This window comes from Colletotrichum fioriniae (assembly GCF_027942845.1).
Source record: "Colletotrichum fioriniae strain IMI 355084 chromosome Unknown scaffold_19, whole genome shotgun sequence".
Taxonomy (NCBI): Eukaryota; Fungi; Ascomycota; class Sordariomycetes; order Glomerellales; family Glomerellaceae; genus Colletotrichum; species Colletotrichum fioriniae.
Genome location: NW_027076855.1, coordinates 777,876 through 798,130, shown reverse-complemented (window position 1 = coordinate 798,130; position 20,255 = coordinate 777,876). Strand labels below are relative to the sequence as shown.

General features: G+C 48.1%; 2 protein-coding genes across 2 annotated transcripts; one reads left to right on the top strand and one right to left on the bottom strand.

The window, feature by feature from the left end:
- Positions 1 to 3,977: 3,977 nt before the first annotated feature.
- Positions 3,978 to 9,505, bottom strand: N0V96_011940 (uncharacterized protein; the record flags this gene model as incomplete). The annotated part of the gene is made up of 14 exons (XM_065759449.1): positions 3,978 to 4,768; positions 4,850 to 5,375; positions 5,441 to 5,892; positions 5,957 to 6,080; positions 6,185 to 6,614; positions 6,674 to 7,756; positions 7,817 to 8,109; positions 8,213 to 8,287; positions 8,361 to 8,495; positions 8,564 to 8,786; positions 8,890 to 8,896; positions 8,961 to 9,162; positions 9,221 to 9,250; positions 9,308 to 9,505. The coding sequence occupies 14 exons, from the start codon at positions 9,503 to 9,505 to the stop codon at positions 3,978 to 3,980; spliced, it is 4,569 nt and encodes a 1,522-aa protein (XP_065612013.1).
- A 9,407-nt stretch (positions 9,506 to 18,912) lies between these two features.
- N0V96_011939 (uncharacterized protein) lies at positions 18,913 to 19,521 on the top strand (the record flags this gene model as incomplete). Its single annotated transcript, XM_065759448.1, has 2 exons — positions 18,913 to 18,918; positions 19,096 to 19,521. 2 exons carry the CDS (start codon positions 18,913 to 18,915, stop codon positions 19,519 to 19,521), a joined length of 432 nt encoding a protein of 143 aa, XP_065612012.1.
- Positions 19,522 to 20,255: the final 734 nt, after the last annotated feature.

Sequence of the window (20,255 nt, the reverse complement as noted above, 5' to 3'; positions counted from 1 at the left end):
CCTAACCCTAACCCTAACCCTAACTCCTAACCCTAACCCTAACTCCTAACTCCTAACCCTAACCCTAACCCTAGGGTTATCGTTTTTTATTAAAATTTTTAAAATAAGGACTTAAAAACTTTTTTAAATCTATTAAAGCTATAATAAATATTGCGTACTTTAATAAAGCACTTATTAAAAGTCTCCTTATTAAAAATATTTTTTTTAAATAAGTTTAAATTATTTAAAGGCTCGTTTTTTAAAAAAAAGTTAATAGTATATATAACTTTCTTAATTTTATTAATAAAATCTTTATAATAAAAATTTTAATAATTCTTAACTTAAATTAAAAATCCTTTAAGAATACTTAGGGTATTATTATAAATAATATATACGCTAAATTTAAGTTTTTATTGTCCTCTTTAAAAAAGGGTACTAATAATATTAATAATAGCTCGGAGGGTATTAATTTTCTTTTAAAAAAGCCTAAATATTAATACTTATTTTTTTATTCTCTAAGTTAAATAACTTTATTTTTAGGGCTTAAATATACTAAGGGCTATTCTTAAATTATTAAAATATAATTTTAAAGTTTTAGAGCTCGTTCGTAGTTTTATTATATATAATTTATACTTTAGTAATATTTACGTTTCTTTTCTTAACTTTTTTTTAGAATTATTTATAGGTTTCTTTTTTAAAAAATAACCTCGTTATTAAAATTAATATTTATAAGAGCTATTTTTATTTTTTTTGGCTAGGCTTTAAATAGGTTATTTAAAAAAAATAAATAGCTAATTATGATAAGTATATTAATAAAAATTAAAACTATGAATACTAAATAAATAGTATTATAATCGTAAATAGCTTTTCTAAAACTATATTTATAAGTTATAAAATAAATAGGGCTTTAGTAATTAATTATAGTTTTATTAAAAAAGTTTTTTAATAAAAATAGTTAAAAATAATTATAAAATTTAATACTAAGTTAATTATTAAAGAAGCTATAAAAAGTCTATTCTTAAACCTAGCTTAAGTCTATATTATATATAAGTTTTATTTATAAATATATTTTTTATAATATTATTATTTACGATTACTTAATTATTTATTAAATAGTTACTGTCCTATTTATATATAATCGTTTATCCTACTTTTTTATAAACGTTTATTTTTTTTATTTTATTATATAATTATAATTACGTAACTTATTTATAGTTTTTTTATCTTAAGAGGAGTTATTTTAGGTTCGTTCTTTTTATATATATAGTATAATAACTACTGCAGGTCTTATAGGGCGGCCCCTAGCCTTATTATATTTATTAAGTTATAATATTCTTAATAAAAATAGCTAAAAGCGATCATAAGATTTAATACTAAGTTAATTATTAAAAAAGCTATAAGAAGTTTATTTTAGAGCCCGGCTTAAGTTTATATTATATATAAGTTTTATTTATAAATATATTTTTTATAATATTATTATTTATAATTACTTAATTATTTATTAAATAATTATTTATTTTATTTATATACGATTATCCGTTTTATTTTTTTATAGGTATCCGTTTTTTTATTTTATTATATAATTATAGTTGTATAATTTATTTATAGTTTTTTTTATTTTAAAAGGAGTTATTTTAAGTTCGTATTTTTATATATATAGTATAGTAGCCGCTATAGGTTTTGTGGGGCGGCCCCTGGCTTTATTATGTTTGTTAGGTTGTAATATACTACTACCACCCGGCCCTTTAATACCGTACGACATAATAGATAAGTATTACTAATACCTAGAGGCCCTATAACTATACCTAAATAAGCCTAAGCCGGTTTTTATCTCCCGGCCTTACGTATACGCCTTAATATTATTTAAGGAGTATATAAGCCGCTACTTAGCTAAGAAAAATAACATACTTAATCCATAATGCTATAAGTTATGTATACTAATGAAATCCTTACGGCTTAGGGACCTAAATAACGTTACTCCCCATCCCAATAGCTTCCTGGCGTACTTAGGTCTATAGGCGATTTAACATATGCAATGGGCTTGTTGTTAAATGGAAGCAGGCGTTGAAAGAAGAAAGATTGCCTCTCATTAAATAAGTATCGATAGATGGACGCTCTTGGCAATCAGGGGTTGTGATTTCTTAGTCAGCAGTGCAACCCCCTCTCCGAGGGATTTCTGCAAGCCATCCCAGTCAGGCAGCCACTTCGCTCCTTCACACAACTCACCAAAACATTGTAAGTAATTCGTCGTAAATGCTAGGAAAAGACGTTCACTGAGAAAGTGATAGGTCAGAGCAGTCCAAATGGCTGGGCCTACTCAATCGGAAGACGACACGTTCAACAATGTCAGCATCACCAGCACCCAAGAGTCTTTGCATCAATTTCAAGATGACTTCTCGGGATCTCACACCAGTCGCCGCGAAGTCGTCAAGAGACTTCACTATACCATCAGCCTACCACCCGTTAGCGAGAAGCGTATGAAGAAGCTCCAAAGTACCCGCGAAGCTGTCGCCAACAATGCTGCCTTTACCCAAGCCATCGCGGACCTTTTCCAAGGCCTAGGTGATTGGGAGACAGGCGACATCGCTCTCGTCGTAAGGGTTGCCTCTCCTTCGGATACAGACGAGGATTTGTTTGATTCCTTGGATAGCAGCCACTCTGGCAGACCAATTTGGGATACGCGTAACGACTTCAAGTATATCAGCTTCGACCAGTCATTGGATACTACATCGGGCCTCGCAAAAGTTAGGGCTATATCCAGCGTGGATTTCCGGGAAGACTTCAGCAATGTCAAAAGACGACTTCACCCCGCCTGCATCTCTATCATATCCCAGGCACTCCCCAACGTCAAGGCTTTAACGTGGAACTGCATCATGCCTTCACGCCGCCTCGATTCCTCAAGAAAAGAAATTCGTCTCGCTCTCGCAGAGACCTTGAAGCATGGCGCTTTCACTAACCTCAAAAGCCTCGAGATCTATCTCGAAGATCCAGACCCGCTGAACGAAAGCTTTGATCCCGGGGCATTTTGCCAGAGCTCCGGGGAAGACGCCCTTTCGTTGGCCATTAGCAGAATTTTACAGCTACCTGCAATTGTCAAAGTGCAGCTCACGGGTCTCTGGACTATCGCGCCTACAGCTTTGGAGGCGGCAACGGACTTTGGGCCCTTGTTAGAGTCGGTTAATATTGAGGGCAGCGGAACAACCCCCGACGGTAAATGGCTTAGCATCGGGGAAGAAGAGGACGATGTGGAACAGGATGAGCCAGACTCAGACTCGGACGCTTCTGAGGCTGCTTTTGACTCTGCAGACTCGGAGACATCCGACTTTGTTCCGGAGCATGAATGGGAACGGGAAGCCGGGAACTTTCCGACGAACTTGTGGCGAACTTCAATCGATACCGAGGTATTTGTGCCTCATATACTACCTCTCGTCAGAATGACACTCAAGATGTCACCGCTCCGGACTTTAAAGTACGAGATTCAAACGCAGCCGTCGCCATTCTTTGTCGAATATTATGCACCGGGAGTCGAGAATGTCTCGGCAAAAAGGGAGTCAAATCACCGCGGAGCTTTCGAACGGGACAACACCAGCCGTTCAAGATGGTTTCTCACGGTCGTGCAAGGCTTTGACCCGTCCTGGACAGTGCCTCCTGATGTAACCAGCGCAATCGAGGAGACTGGGGGATGCCTTTTCTGGGATGGACCTAATTCTCTTCATTAGCCTCATGCGAATAAATTAAGACCTTGACTCGTTGTCTCGTCTCTTTGCTAGTTCAAATGAAATGTTCACAATATCTGCTGACCTAGTCATGGTTCGGGAAAGGATGGTTGGCATTTGACGTTTCACATCACATACCAGCGTGAGCACCAAAGCCTCGAGAGTGTTTTCGCTTGGAATTAACATGTTTAATTACCTTCATTACAAGGTTAGACTCCTGAGAGAGTGTACAGGACACGAACATCGTGTTACCTCCATAAATTTAGCTATCCATGAAGCTGTCTACGGCATTGGGTTCACCCATTTGCCCTTGATCTCGTTATCGTAGACAGTCCGTAGCGCTTGGATAGTGGCTCTCCTCTTCCTCCTGTCATCGTCATCCTTTGATGCGTCGGTGCCCTGAAGGACCTTCTCTGCCGTCGGGATGTACGTGTCCAGCAACTTAACGAGCTTGCTTCCTGCGACCTCAGCGCTAGTCTTGACAAAGCTGAGCCAACTCTGCTGAAGGTTGCGCTTCGTCCAGGTACCCTGGCTGACCAGGTGATCCTCCATGACGTTCAAGGCTATGCCCACGCGGTTGGCTTGGTCGCGGTACAGCGTCGAGAGCTCGGGCTCGATAAGATACTTGAAGGTGACGACGGTGATCTTCAGCGTCCGTAGCGCTTGGTCCAGGGGTGTGCCCTCCTTCCACTGGGCTTCTTTCTCCAAGCTGGCCTCTTCTTGGAGTCTCGCGCCAGAGCCAAAGGACTTTTGCTTCTGCCAGTTGACCGGCTCGATGACGGAGATGAATTCTGTAGGAAAGTACGTGGCTGAAGGATAGGCCTGCTGGACGACCCAAGTGATCGGGTTGACCCTGGCCCCATTCACATTCAGAGGGTCCGGGGTAAAACTCATCCATCCGCCTGCTTTCATTGCGCGACAGAGGTCCGTCACACCACGACCATCTGCGCCTTCGATACTCAGCCAGCGTGAAAAGGTCTGGGCTTCCAGCACGTGCTCGATGACATATTGTTCATTATTGCCCTTCTTGTTTTTGAGAATCTGCTCTCCCCTTTTCTGGATACTACTAGCCACTGTAAAGGGTGATGTTAGTTAACGTTGTTGGCAAACCGGAGGAAGGGATAGCATCAGCGCCGGTGACAACTATGACTTACTATTTGAACAATCGGACCAGTCGTCACTGTCGTAGATGAACATGTTTCCACGATCCAACGAGGACCAGTCCAACCAATTAACGGGATAGGATGCAGCACCGGTACAAACGGTAAGAGTTTTGCCGGCACGCTTCTCCAAGTCGCGGTTAAAGAGGCCCGACTGGTACGCAGGGTTCTTGCTCGAGTTGCCGCTGAAGCCATCGTCGATGGCGACGGAGCGCTTGGTGACTACGCCCCACGAACCGTCGTCCTCTCCCTCGTAGAACCCATCCACGGCGGTTATCTCATTGCAGGCCTTTTGCTCTTCGGCGCCGCCCTTGGGAGGACATGTCTTCTCTTTGCTGTTGGGCTTCAAGTCTGACTCGTAAGGTATGATTCGCTTTTGCAGACTGGGGGGCGAGATGGAAAATAGCTCGATGTCGGTGATCTCGGTTGAGTTGAAGCCAGAGTCAATCAGGCGTCGCTCAGTTGCGCCAGATGCGCACTGCCATTGCTTGCCGTTTCCGGGAATGAGATTTTTCTCAATCTGAGTGACATGAGTTAGCACCATGGAACCCGCTCACTTGGACAGCCATCTCAGGGCCTAATTACCTGCTTGAATGTGTGTGTCTGAGGAGTCCACTTGAATATCTCGGGGATTTTGGCCTGAGCGACAAGAGACATGCCAGCATCCACACCATAGCCGAAGCCGCAGTCGAGATCGGAATCAACCCTCATGCGGACCCAGGTGTCAGCCACGAGCTCGACATCGGTGGTAGCGATGCTCCAAACATCGTCGAACTCAAGACCGAAGACCATGGTGGGCATTAAATGGAATTCAACATCTCCGTTTCCTTTCATCTCGGCATCAAAGGTGGGCTCGGCAAGATCTCTCCTGTCAATGCCTCGCTTGGCCTCTGAAAGCTCCTTCGGATTGAACTTCTCATCGTGTTGGGGGTAGGTCTGCTGGATGTCCCAGTCAACAATGTTGACTCTGGCTTCGACACGGCCCTCGACTGTAATGTCGGCCTTGATCTCTCCTCGAAGATCGAGGCGGGGACCAACTAAGTATTTTGTCCGTGAGCTACTTCAATCTGCATCGTCTCTAGGATGTATGAAGTTACTTACGCGAACCGAACCCAGGAATAACAAAACTAGCGCCTTGGAAGTAGATGGGAGCAATGTTGAACGCTTCAGAGTCCCAGTGTAATGACATCCTAGCGTCGAGGGTGAAGACGGCATTCACGCTTCCCTGTAAAAAGGTCTTTAGTACGTGCTCAAAGTCTCATGGATCCCACAAGTAATGACAAATGATGCATGAAAAGACCCGAGAACAGTGGCAAAATGGAGACATACCTTATTGGCAAAGTGCAAATAAGACTTGCTGAGATCCAGGCCAGCCCCAGAGTTGAGCGTCGTGATGAGGGCAAACCCGAAAGACGTCGCCATCTTGATGCCGGCGGTTGCAACGGCGTCGATCTTGCCCTTGAACTCACCGCAGTCCCACTCGTCTCGCAACAAGATTGCGGAGAGGTCTTCCTCGTAGAGATGGCGCTTCTCCGTTTTGACGATCTCGACTTCGACGAGACTCTCCAGCCACTCGAGGACGTCGTCACCGAACCATCGTTTATGCAGGTCCTTCTTCGACAGACCGCCAAAGTGGTTATCGTCGCGCCACTCCTCTTCGAGCCATCTCTTGTGGTTACCACCGAATTCTTCGAGGGATCTTTTGCGCTTCTTCGATACGGGGCGGGTGACGATGTGGTCCCAGTAGCCCTCCTGGTTTCTGTTGTGGACGACGGAGGTTAGGATAAACCACTAAGTGCGAAGAATAGGGGCACTCACGAGTAATCGATACGGAGCTGTGTGTCACCGTACTCTCTGGGAACAAGCTTGAAGTTGTAACCGAACTTGAGGTCATAGATAACGGGCGGGCTAGCCGCTCGTCGAGTGAGGTGTCCCGGCAACGTCTGGTTATGGGAAACCTCCAGGCTCTCAACGACGGCATACTTTCCCGGTCCGCAGCCCTGATCTTGCGGCATCTCTATGATGGTTCCTGGTGCGCCATTTCCGAGGAAAAGCTCTTTGCAGTTGCTGTCCTCGGAATCGTTCATGCACACCATCTGAACAGTCTGAGCGCTAAGAGAGTGAGCATCATTACAGTTAAAGAGCTCCCAGTGGGAGCCGTCGCGCTTGTCGAGGGTTACTTGGATTTCTGTAGGACTAGCCATGACGTAGAACTGGATCGCAGACTTGTTCGGGTCGTCGTTGCTGCCGCCGGTTTGCGAGCCGCCCCAAGTGTCGTCTGTCTTTGTGTTGCCCTTGGTCTTAACATCGTTACCAGTGGGGGGATCGGGAAACAGGTCCTTCAAGGCCGCCGGGAGGAAGAGATTGGAGCCACTAGGCGGATCGCAGCAGAAGATACGCGCGCGATGAGGGTCGGGATGCGGGAAGCACATCTCGCCACCACCGGCTCCGGCCCAGGTGAGCATGACCTCCGTGTTGAGGTCGCAGTGAGCGTCGAAGCAGCTTCCGGGCTTGCCCTTCCACTCGCAGTTCTTCCACTTCTTAAACTCTTCGTCGTCGCAGCACCAGAGACTGATCTTCTTCCACGTGTACTCGTCTAACGCATCTTCTAGCGCCGTGCCCGTGAGTCTCTGGAGATGTTTGAGATCGACATCCGGAGACTTTTCGCCAATGTTGCCGTTCCCGAACCCGCCGGAGAAGGTGAGTGCCTTTTGTCCGCTCGGGCACTTCTTGCCATTATCGTGGAATCTGCACTTGTCGCCGTCGCTGTTCTCGGCCTTGGTTTTGCAGCAGTACATCTTATGGCCGTCTTCACAGTACTTGCCGTCGCCCCATTTGTTCATTTGGAGGCCGACCTCGCCGAATTCGCAGCGGCCATTGCAGGTTGGCGCGTCGCCTTGGCTTCTCCTGTATGGCTATCAGTGACATGCCTTGAGAAATAAACAAAAGTGGTGGTCTTACCATTTACAATCCTTCGGATCCGGTGCAGAATTGACGGGACAGCAGAGCGTGCTGTCTTCCTCAGAGGAGTGTCGGGTGAAGAACGTAGCATCACCACACGGTTGAGTCGTGACGGCCTTGAAGCCAGCCTTGTCGCACTTGCCTCCACAACCAGTGACGTAGCAATTCTGAGCTCCTAACTGCTCCCATGTGGCCGCTCCATCTTCAGAAAGAGTTTGTCGCAAAGCCAACGCCTTGGTGGTTGGGCCAACGACAGCACCGAGGGCGTCTAGGTTGTCCGTATCTTGGTCAATCTGGAAACCAGTCAATACCCAAGCATGTTTCCGATGTGCATCCCTGTTCTTCGGGACGCCAGGTGGCATGGATATGCGATGTATGATGGGTGTGCCAACTTACCGACCAGATTAGCAGGCCACCAAGACCCTGCTTGTTCGCAAACTCGATCTTGGCTTCGATGGTTTCAGGGTCATCCTAGAAAAAGTCAGCATATACCGTCCTTCACGAGTGCTGACATCAGTTTGATGCGAGAGAGCTGTGCACATACGTAGCTGACCCATTGGTTTTGGTTCCAAACAATGTATTTGATCTGGTGCTCCTTGTCGTAGTACGGCTTAAGGTTGTGTTTCTTTATGATGTCCTCAATCTCACGGTACGCCAACGTTCCAGAATTTGCAGTACACTAATTTCAAACTGTCAGTAAGCCAACAATGAACTTATCCATGCTCATGTGCAAAAACATCAACATACCGGGCCAGGAGCTGCACCTCCGCGGAACTGGCATCCAGGCTTGTTGCAAGCTGGGTCCGTTAGCTCGAAAGAGCGACCGTAGAAGCCAATGCCAAGGTTGAGCTTCTCGGGAGGAATGTCATTGCGCCAGTACAGGTCAAGTGCGAGCTTGATCTCGGTGAGATTTGAGTGTGCGAGCACATTGGAACCGATGGGATTCCAGGCATCCCAAACGCCGTGAAGACTATCTCAAGTTAGCCAAGGACTGTCAAATGATGAGCACTCTCATGAATAGATGGTTGTCCAAAGCTGGTAAGGCAAGGCATATCTTGGAAGCTGGGACTTACTCGTAACCTACGAAATCGAATTAGAAATTGGTCTTTGAAACGTCATGGCATCACGAAGATGTAATACTTACTCATAATGTTCACGAAGTCGACAGCGTCGGTACTTGCCTTAAGGTCGAAGTGTCGCAGGTACCAGAAGCTAGTTGGCGTAGTGAATGAGACAACATAATCAAGGGGTTGGTTCTTGATGGCTTCCTTAAGCTCCTTGAGCAGGAGTGTGAAGTTCTTCCCATCTTCTTCGGCGCCGCCGCGATCATCAGCTCCTGGGTATTCCTGCGAGAAGATTATTAGCGAGTGGTAGAATGGAGGTTGAAGCAGACCTCAAACATACCCAGTCGAAGTCAACACCATCGAAACCATACTAGAATTCAACGTCAGCTAGAACAACCCAGATCAAGGGTCAGAAAATCTTGATTACCTGGCGCATAAAGCTCATGAGATTGCCAATGAACTTGGATCGGTTTGCTTTACTACTTGCAACATCATGGAAGACCAGCTGGGTTGCACCAGGGTCATTAAAGGTCCACCCTCCAAGCGCTACCATGACCTTGAGAGCTCGGTTCTGTTTCTTCATCGCGGTCATCTTGGAGAAGAGGTTCGGCTCGAGGTCGTCCATTGGAACAATCTGGAAGTCGCTGGGCGAGACGTAGGCGAAGGAAAACATTAGATGAGTTAACGCTCCCACGGGCATCTGGTCAATCGACATGCCATTGCATGCTCGCGAGTGTACCCATGCCTCGTAGTAGCCTTGTCAAGTCAGTGATCCAGCCTATTCGCCAATACAGTTGTAAACAGAGAAAACGTACCGACGACTCTCTGACGGACATTTCCGTTGGATGACCCTGAGCCTGGCTGGTCGCAATTGCTTTGACAGCTGGTTTCTTCATCATCGGTCTTCTTGCAGAAGTCTTCAGTCATGCCGCAAAAGCCGAATGGCGAGCAGCAACTGCATATCCACACAACAGAATCAGCTTCTATCTCGTTAGATGAATAGGAAATTCCGAAACTTACACGTTTAGAGGGCACTCCTTACCCTCCGTTTCGGCATATCGGCCACACTCTGCCTTTGCGTCGCAGTTGCTCCAGCATTTGTCATTGGGAGATTGTCCATTTGTACCACAAGCCTCCGGGCCATAGTTGCACCACCCGGTCTTGGCACAGCAAGCACCTGTCAATCAATCAACGTTAGATAAAGCCAATTTACGTTGAAGCAAAGACTGGTACCAACCGTTGCCGCAAGGTCTGAATTCGTTGCAGCTGTAGTCCTGTTCTTGAGTCACCTGGCGACCCAATAGCAGATCACGGGTCTGAATCGCGGCCAGTTCGACACTGGTGGGGCAAAGAGGAAGGTTTCGATCTTGAGCTGGTTTGACGGAGTAGTCGAAAGGGCTGCCATGAAAGACATTAGAAAAACCTGCACTACCTCATAGATAGAATGCCTCCAAACTCACTGGTAAGCTTCGTTACGACATGTTGTGATTGCCAGTTCAGCTTTGGATGGGCCATCTCGGCTACCTGTAGGAAAACCAGCGGAGAATACTGAGAAAAGGGAAAGGAAAATTATAATGAATGTAGAGGAAGAAAACTGTTGAAAGAAGGTGTTGAGGCCTGCCATTGTGGCGGCTACGAGTGTCGTCTGAATGAATGAATGACAGTTACTCAAGGCAACATGAAGCCCATTTGTCTTGAGAAAGAAACGCCAACATCTTGCCCTGAGGAGAATATCCTCGAGTACATGTATTCTGACAACCCCTCGGACTCGTCTGCCCCACGACCCTGAGAAGGGTCGTTCGAGGAGACTCTTCGCCTCGAGCACGGAGATTTTCGGACGCTCCCGACGACAGGGGTCTCCATTTGCAGGCTGCAGGTTCGCGTTGATGTTGATGACAGTCAGGCACCACGCGGATTCTGCAGGGGAAGTCGACAAGGATCACGCGGCCGCTGGGTGCGGCCTCTGGGTACGATAGTGGAGTAAAAGTAGCGATAAAGTCGGTCTCGGTACTTGGCACAACCTAAATTAACTTAGCTCACGGAGTAAGCTTCTCTTTCTTAAGCATCGGGAGGAATTAGCGCTTACACTTTGTATTTGCCGCAATCTTTCGTTGGGGAGGAAACCCCATCTTCGTTGCGACCAGCATCGGATGCAGAAAACAGGAGAATGGGTATTTGCAACTTGCACAATTCTAATTAACGCATGCTTATGACCGGCCCTGAATCCTTCGCCAAGCCGGGCTCACCATCTTTGGCGAAGAATTCGGCGAAATCACACTTCAGTCAGTGTCTAGAGTGCAACCAGTAAGACGGAATGTGGGCGTGATGCTCACCTGGTCAGCGCAGCAATAATTAATAATGCAGGAAGGCTGAAGTTGATGGTGTCAGGCAGCATCGTTCACATGAAAGCGATCCATTTCGGTCATTGGCGTTGGCGTTGCCAAGATCGTGGCCGGTATCCGTCGCCGCGACGAACTCCGAGTTCATATTATGACTGTGGTCTATCCATGCACGATTGCTTTCTCCTCGGTCTCTCGCCAGAGCCTATTTGGTCTTCCGTTTGTTCTTTGAGTCTCGTGAATCTCGAACTCCCACAATCCTTACTCCTGTCTTCTTGACAGTGCCTCTCGTTTAAGTCATCCTCGCCAGTATGGCGTCCACGCTCTTTCAGACCCGGTTTCTGCGGTCCAGCACCCTGATATTCACTCTTTTCACTTCCTTGACCCTTGGAAGCCAGCTGTTCACCACCAACACTGTGCCAGAGGGGCTAAGTGCAGGGTGTTCTAATGCTCTCATGGCCGATATTGCTTGCGGCAGCGGCATCACCCTTTTCACCAGGGGGGAGTACTATCCCCTCACAGACCTCAAAGCGCTTTGCGTGGACTCCTGCGCCTCTGCACTCGAAACCTACCACGGCCATGTGGTTTCCAGTTGTGCTGCCGATAATTGGCCCGAAGAGATGGAGGTCGACATGCCGCTCATTATGATCACTGAGCTGCTGAGATATAACTACAACTTAACATGCCTGACAGACAGCGGCCGCTTTTGCAACAATGTCGCCGCAGCTTTCGCCACCTCGCGGGATCCGGAGGCAGCGAACGTACAAGGTGCTCTGCCTGCCGGCGGCGACTTTGGTGACTACGTGCCGTCCGATACGTGCGACGGCTGCTTAGTGAAGAACCTTCGGTTCCAAGCCGGATCTCCTTACTTTGACGGGCCAAGGCTGCAGGCTCAGTCAGTTTACGAGTCTCGCACGGCTGATTGTGGTATCACGGGAGCACCTCTCATCACTACCACGATTAGCCTGTTCACGTAAGTATCAGTCCCTTGTCGAACTGAATTGCCACAACGCGAAGTGTTCAACATATTACCGAATTTGAATACAAGATAACAGTATCTGACACACCATTTGTAGACAAACAACGGCGGTTCCGACGTCCACACCAACTTGCACGGGGAAGACTTACTCTATTCAGCCAGAGGACGATTGTAACTCCATCTCCGTATCACAGAGCATTGGAACGGAGTGGCTCCTCTGGGACAACGAGTTGCTGGCATTCTGTCACAAGTTCCCTACCGAAGGAGAGCTTTGCCTGGTTAATACTTGTGATGTCTACACCGTGGTTGAGTCGGACACCTGTGACAAGATTGCAAAAGCTCACGGCATGACTGTGACTCAGCTACTATCTTGGAATCCTGTAGGTCCTGTTTTATTATAAGCACGGGTCTTTGAAAGAGACTAACTTGCGTAAGTCAATCAACTCTGGATGCTACAATCTCAATCAAACCATTGGCCATCAAATCTGCGTATCAGTTCCGGGAACTCCTTACGTGGAGCCCTCGCAAACAACTCTGCAGCCCTCAATTCCTCTGACTGCCGCGCCGGTTCCCACTAATGTTGCGGCCGAGACGAACACATATTGCGGTAGATACTACACTGCTATTCTCGGAGACTATTGTAACTTGATTGTTATGAAGTTCGGGATTTCCATGGACGATTTCTTATTCCTCAACCCCGCAATTAATGAGAACTGTACCAACTTGTACGCTGAGGAGTCATATTGCGTGCAGCCTGTCGGAGACTGTGAGTTTAACCAGATTCACAAGCTTTCGTACTCTGAGCACGTCCTAATCTGTGGTTGATAGTAAACACTTACACCGGAAAGCCCGGACACATCACCTTTGCGATCACAATGACGGGAACCGTCGAGGACTCTGCAACAACGCTGCCTGACAATATCTGGACGGCTCCAACTCCTACGACGACGCTTCTTCCCGTTGCTACCGGGACAAGAAAGGATTGCTACCACTATCTAACGGGAGACGACTGGCAAAAAGACATGACCGGCATGTATTTGGCATCTAATTGTGCTCTTGCCGCCGAGGTCTTTGACGTTACCCTAGAAGATCTCGAGGTCTGGAACCCGAGTAAGTCTCGTCAACACTTGAACATTGTTCAAGCCCAGTCGTCACTAATCAAATTCCTCGGTAGTTCTCGGAAACGCATCCGATGCCGGATGCTCCTTCGAGAGCGGCTTTCGCTATTGTGCAAAATGGTACACTGGCTCAAAGAAGTTCACAGACCCGGATCCGCTGGACTCAAACTTGCCGGCTAGGGTGAGTTAATGTTCTTCATTGCCTATGAACCTGTGTGCAAATTACTGAATTCTTACTCAGGATGGAATGACAGAGAACTGCACTCAAATTATTGAGGTAGACACTAACGGTAGCCCATCATGCTCGGAGATATTGAGTGAATGGTCTCTAACCATCGCTCAATTTTACGCGTGGAACCCAAGTGTAGGTCCAGAGTGCGGTGGTATGTGGGCAGGTAAGAGATCTAACAAGCTTTGAAGCCCAGAAACAGTGGCATATCAAGAAGTGGGGGAACTAAATCTCATACAGGGTACTACTACTGCATCAGAACCTCAGATTTCGTGGAACCGTCAGCGACAACAACCATTGCGACTTCAACATCAGCTGTGGCTTCGTCGACCGCAGGCCCAACAGCTCCCGCAGCAACGCACGAAGGCCAGCCAGCTAATTGCAACAAGTGGCACGTGGTCACTGGTAAGTTAATTACTCCTGACGAAGTGAATCAACTCTTACTCAATCTGAACAGGCGGCGATTGCTCCACGGTTGAGGCGGAGTACGGTCTTACGCATGCCCAGTTTCTGGCTCTGAACCCTGCTGTATCCGAGGACTGCCTCACAAACTTCTGGGGTGGTTACGCGTACTGCGTCGGTACTAGCGGCAGCGCGACCACCACCTCGGCATCGGTATCAACTCCGACCCCCACCACCGGCCCCGTCGCAGCCCCGTCGCCGAACCAAGCGGGTAACGCGATCGCAACGTGTAATAAGTACGCCCAGGCTCCGTCGGGCGACTGGTGCTCGGCCTTCATAGAGAGGTACGGTCTCGCGGCTGCAGACTTTTACAGTTGGAATACGGTACTTGGAACCGACGGTGCAAACTGTGGTACCAGCTTCTGGGGGACTTATTGGTACTGTATTGGTGTTGCGGGGTAAGATCTTGGTCCCAGCCCCAGAGTGTTCTGACTGTTCATTGGAACCACGTCCATCACACGAAGCCTTCATACGGATGATCTCCTTGCTTTATTATCAGATATACCGCATCTCCTCCGTTCCATAGTGCCAATCAGTAAACAACCATAATGGGTGCTTTTTCAGTTCCTTCCTATACTTGTGATACCTGCCTTGGTGGTCGCCTGGAACCTTTACCATGAGGTTGCGAAAAGCAACATGGTGATTGTCCCACCTGTACCTCAATTCCTTTCGGGCTAGATTCCTGTGACGGGTCATGTTTATCAACCTCACACAAGATTGTAGTGATGTGACATCATCGGCGTGTGTTTGAGCCATTTTGTGGGCACGTTGGGTTCACGAGCTTGACTTCCACACGGGCTATGGATCATGCCAAGCACATGGAACCCTAACCCAGGCTGGGTTATGGCGTCTAGACCACAACGTTGTACAGTATTGCTGTGCTGCGCTACGTGTGAACACATTATGAAGCCATATCTAGGAGGAACATCAATTCAGATGCTCTCGGTTGCTTCTTGTTCTGCATGCTTGACCTTATTATATTTCTGTGGCAACCTGAAGTCTCCCGGGCATCCTTTGTTTTCGATGCGTATGAACGAGAGATCTCTCAACTAGACTTATCTCTGAAGGCGATCACCTAAGGTACTGGAAGATTTATTAACAAGGTAATTCGCATGATCGACAGTCTCTTGTGCTCCCCACACGGCTAGCAGAGCAGTAAGCACGTCGATACTGCAGCACAAATGGTCCAAATCTGACAGTTGGGAAGCGGAGCATCATCCCATAAGGAAGGAAGAACTTTGTCATTCAGCCGTCAGCACTAGGCAGTTTACAGCATTTTCCGCCCCTTATCAAGTCTCAAGGCCAGACGTTTCGTCTCCAAGATTATAATGAGCTATCCCGCCCCCCCAATTTTTCCCATGTTGAGCAAAAGCTCTTCAAGTTCTTTCCGGATCTTTCAGTTGTCAGTGCTTTACAATGACCACTCAGATCCCCTCCATCTACAAAGCCGTCTTCCTCTACTGGGACCCACCGTGCGCACTCTGGGGCGCATTGATGTCTTTCTTCACGCGCGACTGGATGCTTGACCAGTTCTTCCTCGAGTCTCATACCGGAACGCGCGATGCAGCCCACGACATGCTCCTTTACCAGGGTGGCGGAGCTTTGGTTGGCTGTGCCATCCTCAATGGCGTTCTCCTACGATACACGCAAGACATTGGAGTATGGAAGATCGCGCAGGCCTCTATTCTAGCGATCGATCTTTCCCTTCTTGCGGGCACCTACGAGGTGTTTGGGAATCAAGGCCGTCTCTCGCCTATGACGTGGCAAGTCGGGGACTGGGTTGGGATGATCATCACGATTGGAGTGACGGTGGCGAGGATCTCGTTCCTGGCCGAGCTTGGCTTCAAGAAACAGAAAACCAAATAATGAATACGAGTTTGATGGTTGAGGCCGAAGGTGCCTCTTGGTGGCTCGCCGAAATTGTGTGGATTGATTCGGCGTCAGTCATCGTGAGACAAGGCAGATTCGCACTTTGTTGGAAGATATTAGTGATCGGATAGCAACGCCACATGGCGGCTCACGCAAGTGGATCAAACGCATTCCGCGAGGGATTGAATATCCAGTTTTTATGTCATGCACTCGACGTTACCTACCTATCGAGTTCGACGTTGCATGTATGACGATGATCTATTCCAAGTCCTTAGATATTCAATGAGGGTTTAAGTCTCCGCCGAGTGGAAACAGTGCCCCACGAATAAGTCGAGATAGTCCAGAATGATCCAGACTTTTGGTAGACATTTCTCAAGCAGCCTGACCTCGTGGTAGTCATGGCAAGCCATACTGGCACACGGCAAGACATGAAGTGATTAGTGTGTGGTGCATGTAAGATACGTTTCTTTTGTTGGTCTTGATAATTTCAACCATTACTGCTTCCCAACGCCGTATCACTGTACGTAAATTCCCTCATAATCATGTTTCTGTGGACCGAAAATGGTCGTATCTGAGTACAGCATTAAGAAGAACCTGCGCTCCATTACCGCAGTCCGCCGGCGAGCAATACTCAGTTGGGTTATGAGTTATGCCCTCTCTGCATGGAACAAATATCATCGCCGTGGGCACCCTCGTGGAGGTGTGCACACTGTCGTGTCCAGCGCCACTATACATCCTCCTCGTCAGTGATACCGCCTGTTCTCCAAACAAGGACTCGCTCCCCTTCTCGATGCATTCGATACAGTCCTTGTCAAAGTTGGCAACCTTTGCATCTGAGTCGACCTTCCAAGAGACGGTGCAACCACGACCACGAGTGCATCCCGCAGTGACTGTTCCAACGCTCTCGCCCTTGGCAATGCTCTCAAAATCCCTTCGAAGAATCTCTTCCATTTCGTTAATATTCTCATCCTCACTGGATCGCAGGTCCAGTGAGAAGGTAACGACCCCGGGAACGGTATTAGTGCTTCCGGGCTCCAGGGAGAGGAGGCCAGTGGATGCCAACGACTTGAACTCGGTAGCGACTTGATGTGACCGCAGGATCATTTGCGCACTGGCCAATAGAGCATCGGATCGGTTCTCAAAGTTAGTGGCTCCGGTATGGCTGTCTCGGCCCCCAACGGTGATGGTGAACCATTTGCTGGCCTGGACTCCCTGGACAGCACCGATGCGTTGGTTGGATGCCTCCAGAATGGGCCCTTGCTCTGAACAATTCTGTCAGCATGTGGTCACAATTCGGCAAGACACCAGATTTCATACCGATATGAAGCTCAAAATGAGCCGCCATAGGCGTTGCGGTGTAGTGCGCAGATATCGCGCCCAGGTAGCCTATCCTCTCCAGCTCAGACCTGACTGTAGCGTTGGCATCTTCGATGTCAGCGATCCGATGTGTGCTGTTGACATCTGTAACACCAGCCCACACGGCAGAAGCCATCATGCACTGTGGAAATCTTGCACCCTCCTCACTGCTTGCTGTAAGCAGTCATATCAATATCATGCGACTACAAGCAGCACTTACTTGGTCCAGTCAACAACACCAACAGGGTACTCGGTTTCGGTTCCAGACTCATGTAGAGCTCTCAGGGCTGCAACTCCTGCAAGAACACCAAGGATACCGTCGTATCTGCCGCCAGCAGGTTGCGTGTCCAGGTGGGAGCCCATGAACGTAGGGCGACCTTCTCTCCTACCGGGCCGGATAGCAAAGATATTGCCCATAGCATCCATTTGCACTTTGCAACCATACTTCATGACCTCTTGGATAAACCAATCTCGTACCATTTTATCTGCATCACTCAACGCTAGCCGGGCCATCCCAGTCTCGGTCGAGGCGCTTTGTCATCGTCAGCTTTTGTGATCTACTTAACAGCGACAGGACTTGGCGCAGGCATACTCTCCCCATCTCTGTCCTTCGCCCCATTGAGCCGTGAAATGTATGTCATCCATCAGCCGTTGTCTATCTATAGCCACCGTGAGTACATGGCTAGTCTGCGACAGGACCTGGGCAGACGTCGTCATGGTTGCCGTCATAGACATTATTTGCGGTGCGAACTGGGAGGTCGCTTTTTCTTAGATTCCGCTTACACGACTTAAAAAAAAGATATCAGTCGAATGGCTGTGTGAACGAAACATGGACAGAATGATGCTAATTTGTGTCTTGATATTAATTTTCTCAAACAGATACACGGCTCGATGAACTAGCGAGTATGGGCATTAATAGTCGACTTCTTGACGTCCTCTATCGCGGTACCATACCCACAAATTATTCGGCGAATTCGTCTCCACCACGATCTATAGATATGTTCGGCGGATTTCAGTTCCATAGTTTCGGCGAACACGGAACCTTACTGGTCAATTGCTTCTACGCCGGCTTCAAACAATCACTTATCAATGGCTAGGATAATAACCTAGATTAGTTATCAAGACCTATTGTTGAGATGACCCGGCGAGACTTAGGAACAGATACGGGTAATCTCGATGAGCTCGTTCGATGTTATCGTCAGACCTTCAAGTATGCTGTCTTCAAAAAGGACGGCGGAGTCTCAAGTCGAATATCATCATCAAATCCACTCACTCTCACCTCCCATCCCAGACAAAATGGCCATGGAGTACACCAAAGAAGCCAAAATTGGCTCGGACTTTATTCCGAGCCACAACACCGATTCACCGCATTCGACCGTGGGTGAAAGCTCGATCTTGATCGATCCGGTCCTTGAGAAACGCGCCATCTCGAAATTCGACAAGTACATGATGCCTCAAATGGCTTTGCTCATGCTCATTGCATATCTTGACCGAACTAATATTGGTGTGTGAAAATCTGGTCGTGTTCAGCCTTATGGCCGCTGGCATTAATACGGGCTCTTGACAGGAAACGCTCGAGTCTTTGGTTTTGAGCAAGATCTGGGGCTCGTTGGAACGCAGTTCAACGATCTGTTAACCTTGTTTTATCCAACCTACGTCCTATTCGAGATCCCTTGGGTCATGGCGGTCAAGAAATGGGGAGCTAACGCAGTCCTTGCTGTCGCTATGATCGGTTGGAGTATCGTCACTATCGGAACTGGCTTTATCCACAACTATTACCAAGGTATCGCGGTCCGCCTTCTCCTGGGGGTTTTCGAGTCCGGCCTCTTCCCTTGCCTTGCTTTCCTGATTTCGACCGTCTAGTCCCGAGCCCAACAAGCCAAGCGCATTGCCGTTCTCTACGGTGCCATTGCCCTCTCAGGTGCTGTTGGTGGCCTCATTGCCTACGGCATCCAGACAATGGGTTCTAAGGCCGGACTTGAGGCCTGGCGCTGGCTGTTCATCATCGAGGGTTGCATCTCCATCGTGATCGGCCTGGCCCTCTGGGTCACGCTGCCGTTTGACTCTGAGAAGGCATGGTTTCTCAACGAAGAGGAACGCTACGTCATGAGCCTGCGTGTCAAGCGTGATGTGGCCTACAAGGGTGAGAGAAAATTTGAGTGGAAGTATGCCAAAATGGCTTTCACGGAGCCCATTATTTACATTGCCGCCATTGGCATGTTCTGCTCGTCCGTTCCGCTATTCGGCTTCACCACCTTTCTGCCTACTCTCATCGTTGGTTTTGGGTAGGTCTCTGTTCTATTTCTTCTTCTAGTGAAAGCATGTAGCTCACACGTACTAGTTTTACTTCCCTCCAGGCGAACTATCTCTCCATCCCGGTTTACGTCTTTGCCTGCCTGTTCCTGTGCCTCGTCGCTTGGCTCTCGGACAAACTCAATAAGCGCGGCGTTATCGCCATGATTGTCCCAATTCCTGTCCTTATTGGTTACGCGATCACCGTCGGCACTAGTAATCACGGCGCAGACCTTTTCGCCATGTTCCTCGTCGCTGCTGGTGAGTCTAATTCGCACTCTACTCAAGGTATCTAGCCCCTAAAACGTCACAGGTGTCTACCCTTACAACACCCTTGTCGTCACCTGGGTGACAAATAACCTGCCAAATGACCACGTGCGCTCAATCGGTATCCCTCTGCTCATCTCCATCGCCAACGCCTCGGGAATTCCCTCGTCCCAGATTTATCCTAAGAAGGACTCGCCGCGCTACATCATGGGCAACGCTGCCTCACTCGCCATGGAGGCCATTGCTCTGATTGCGGTCGGACTCATCTACTTCTTGGTCCGTAGGAGAAACGCAAAGCAGATTGGAAATGCATCTGGAGATCTCCGGCTCGCGATGTAAATATGATCAGTTCTCATCCACTGGTATTGCGGTTTCACAGATGAACAGCTGTAGATCCCCGACACAAACTGTAACATACGTAGCAAGTTAAAAGTATCTTGTCATGAGCGTTCAGGACTCGCTCG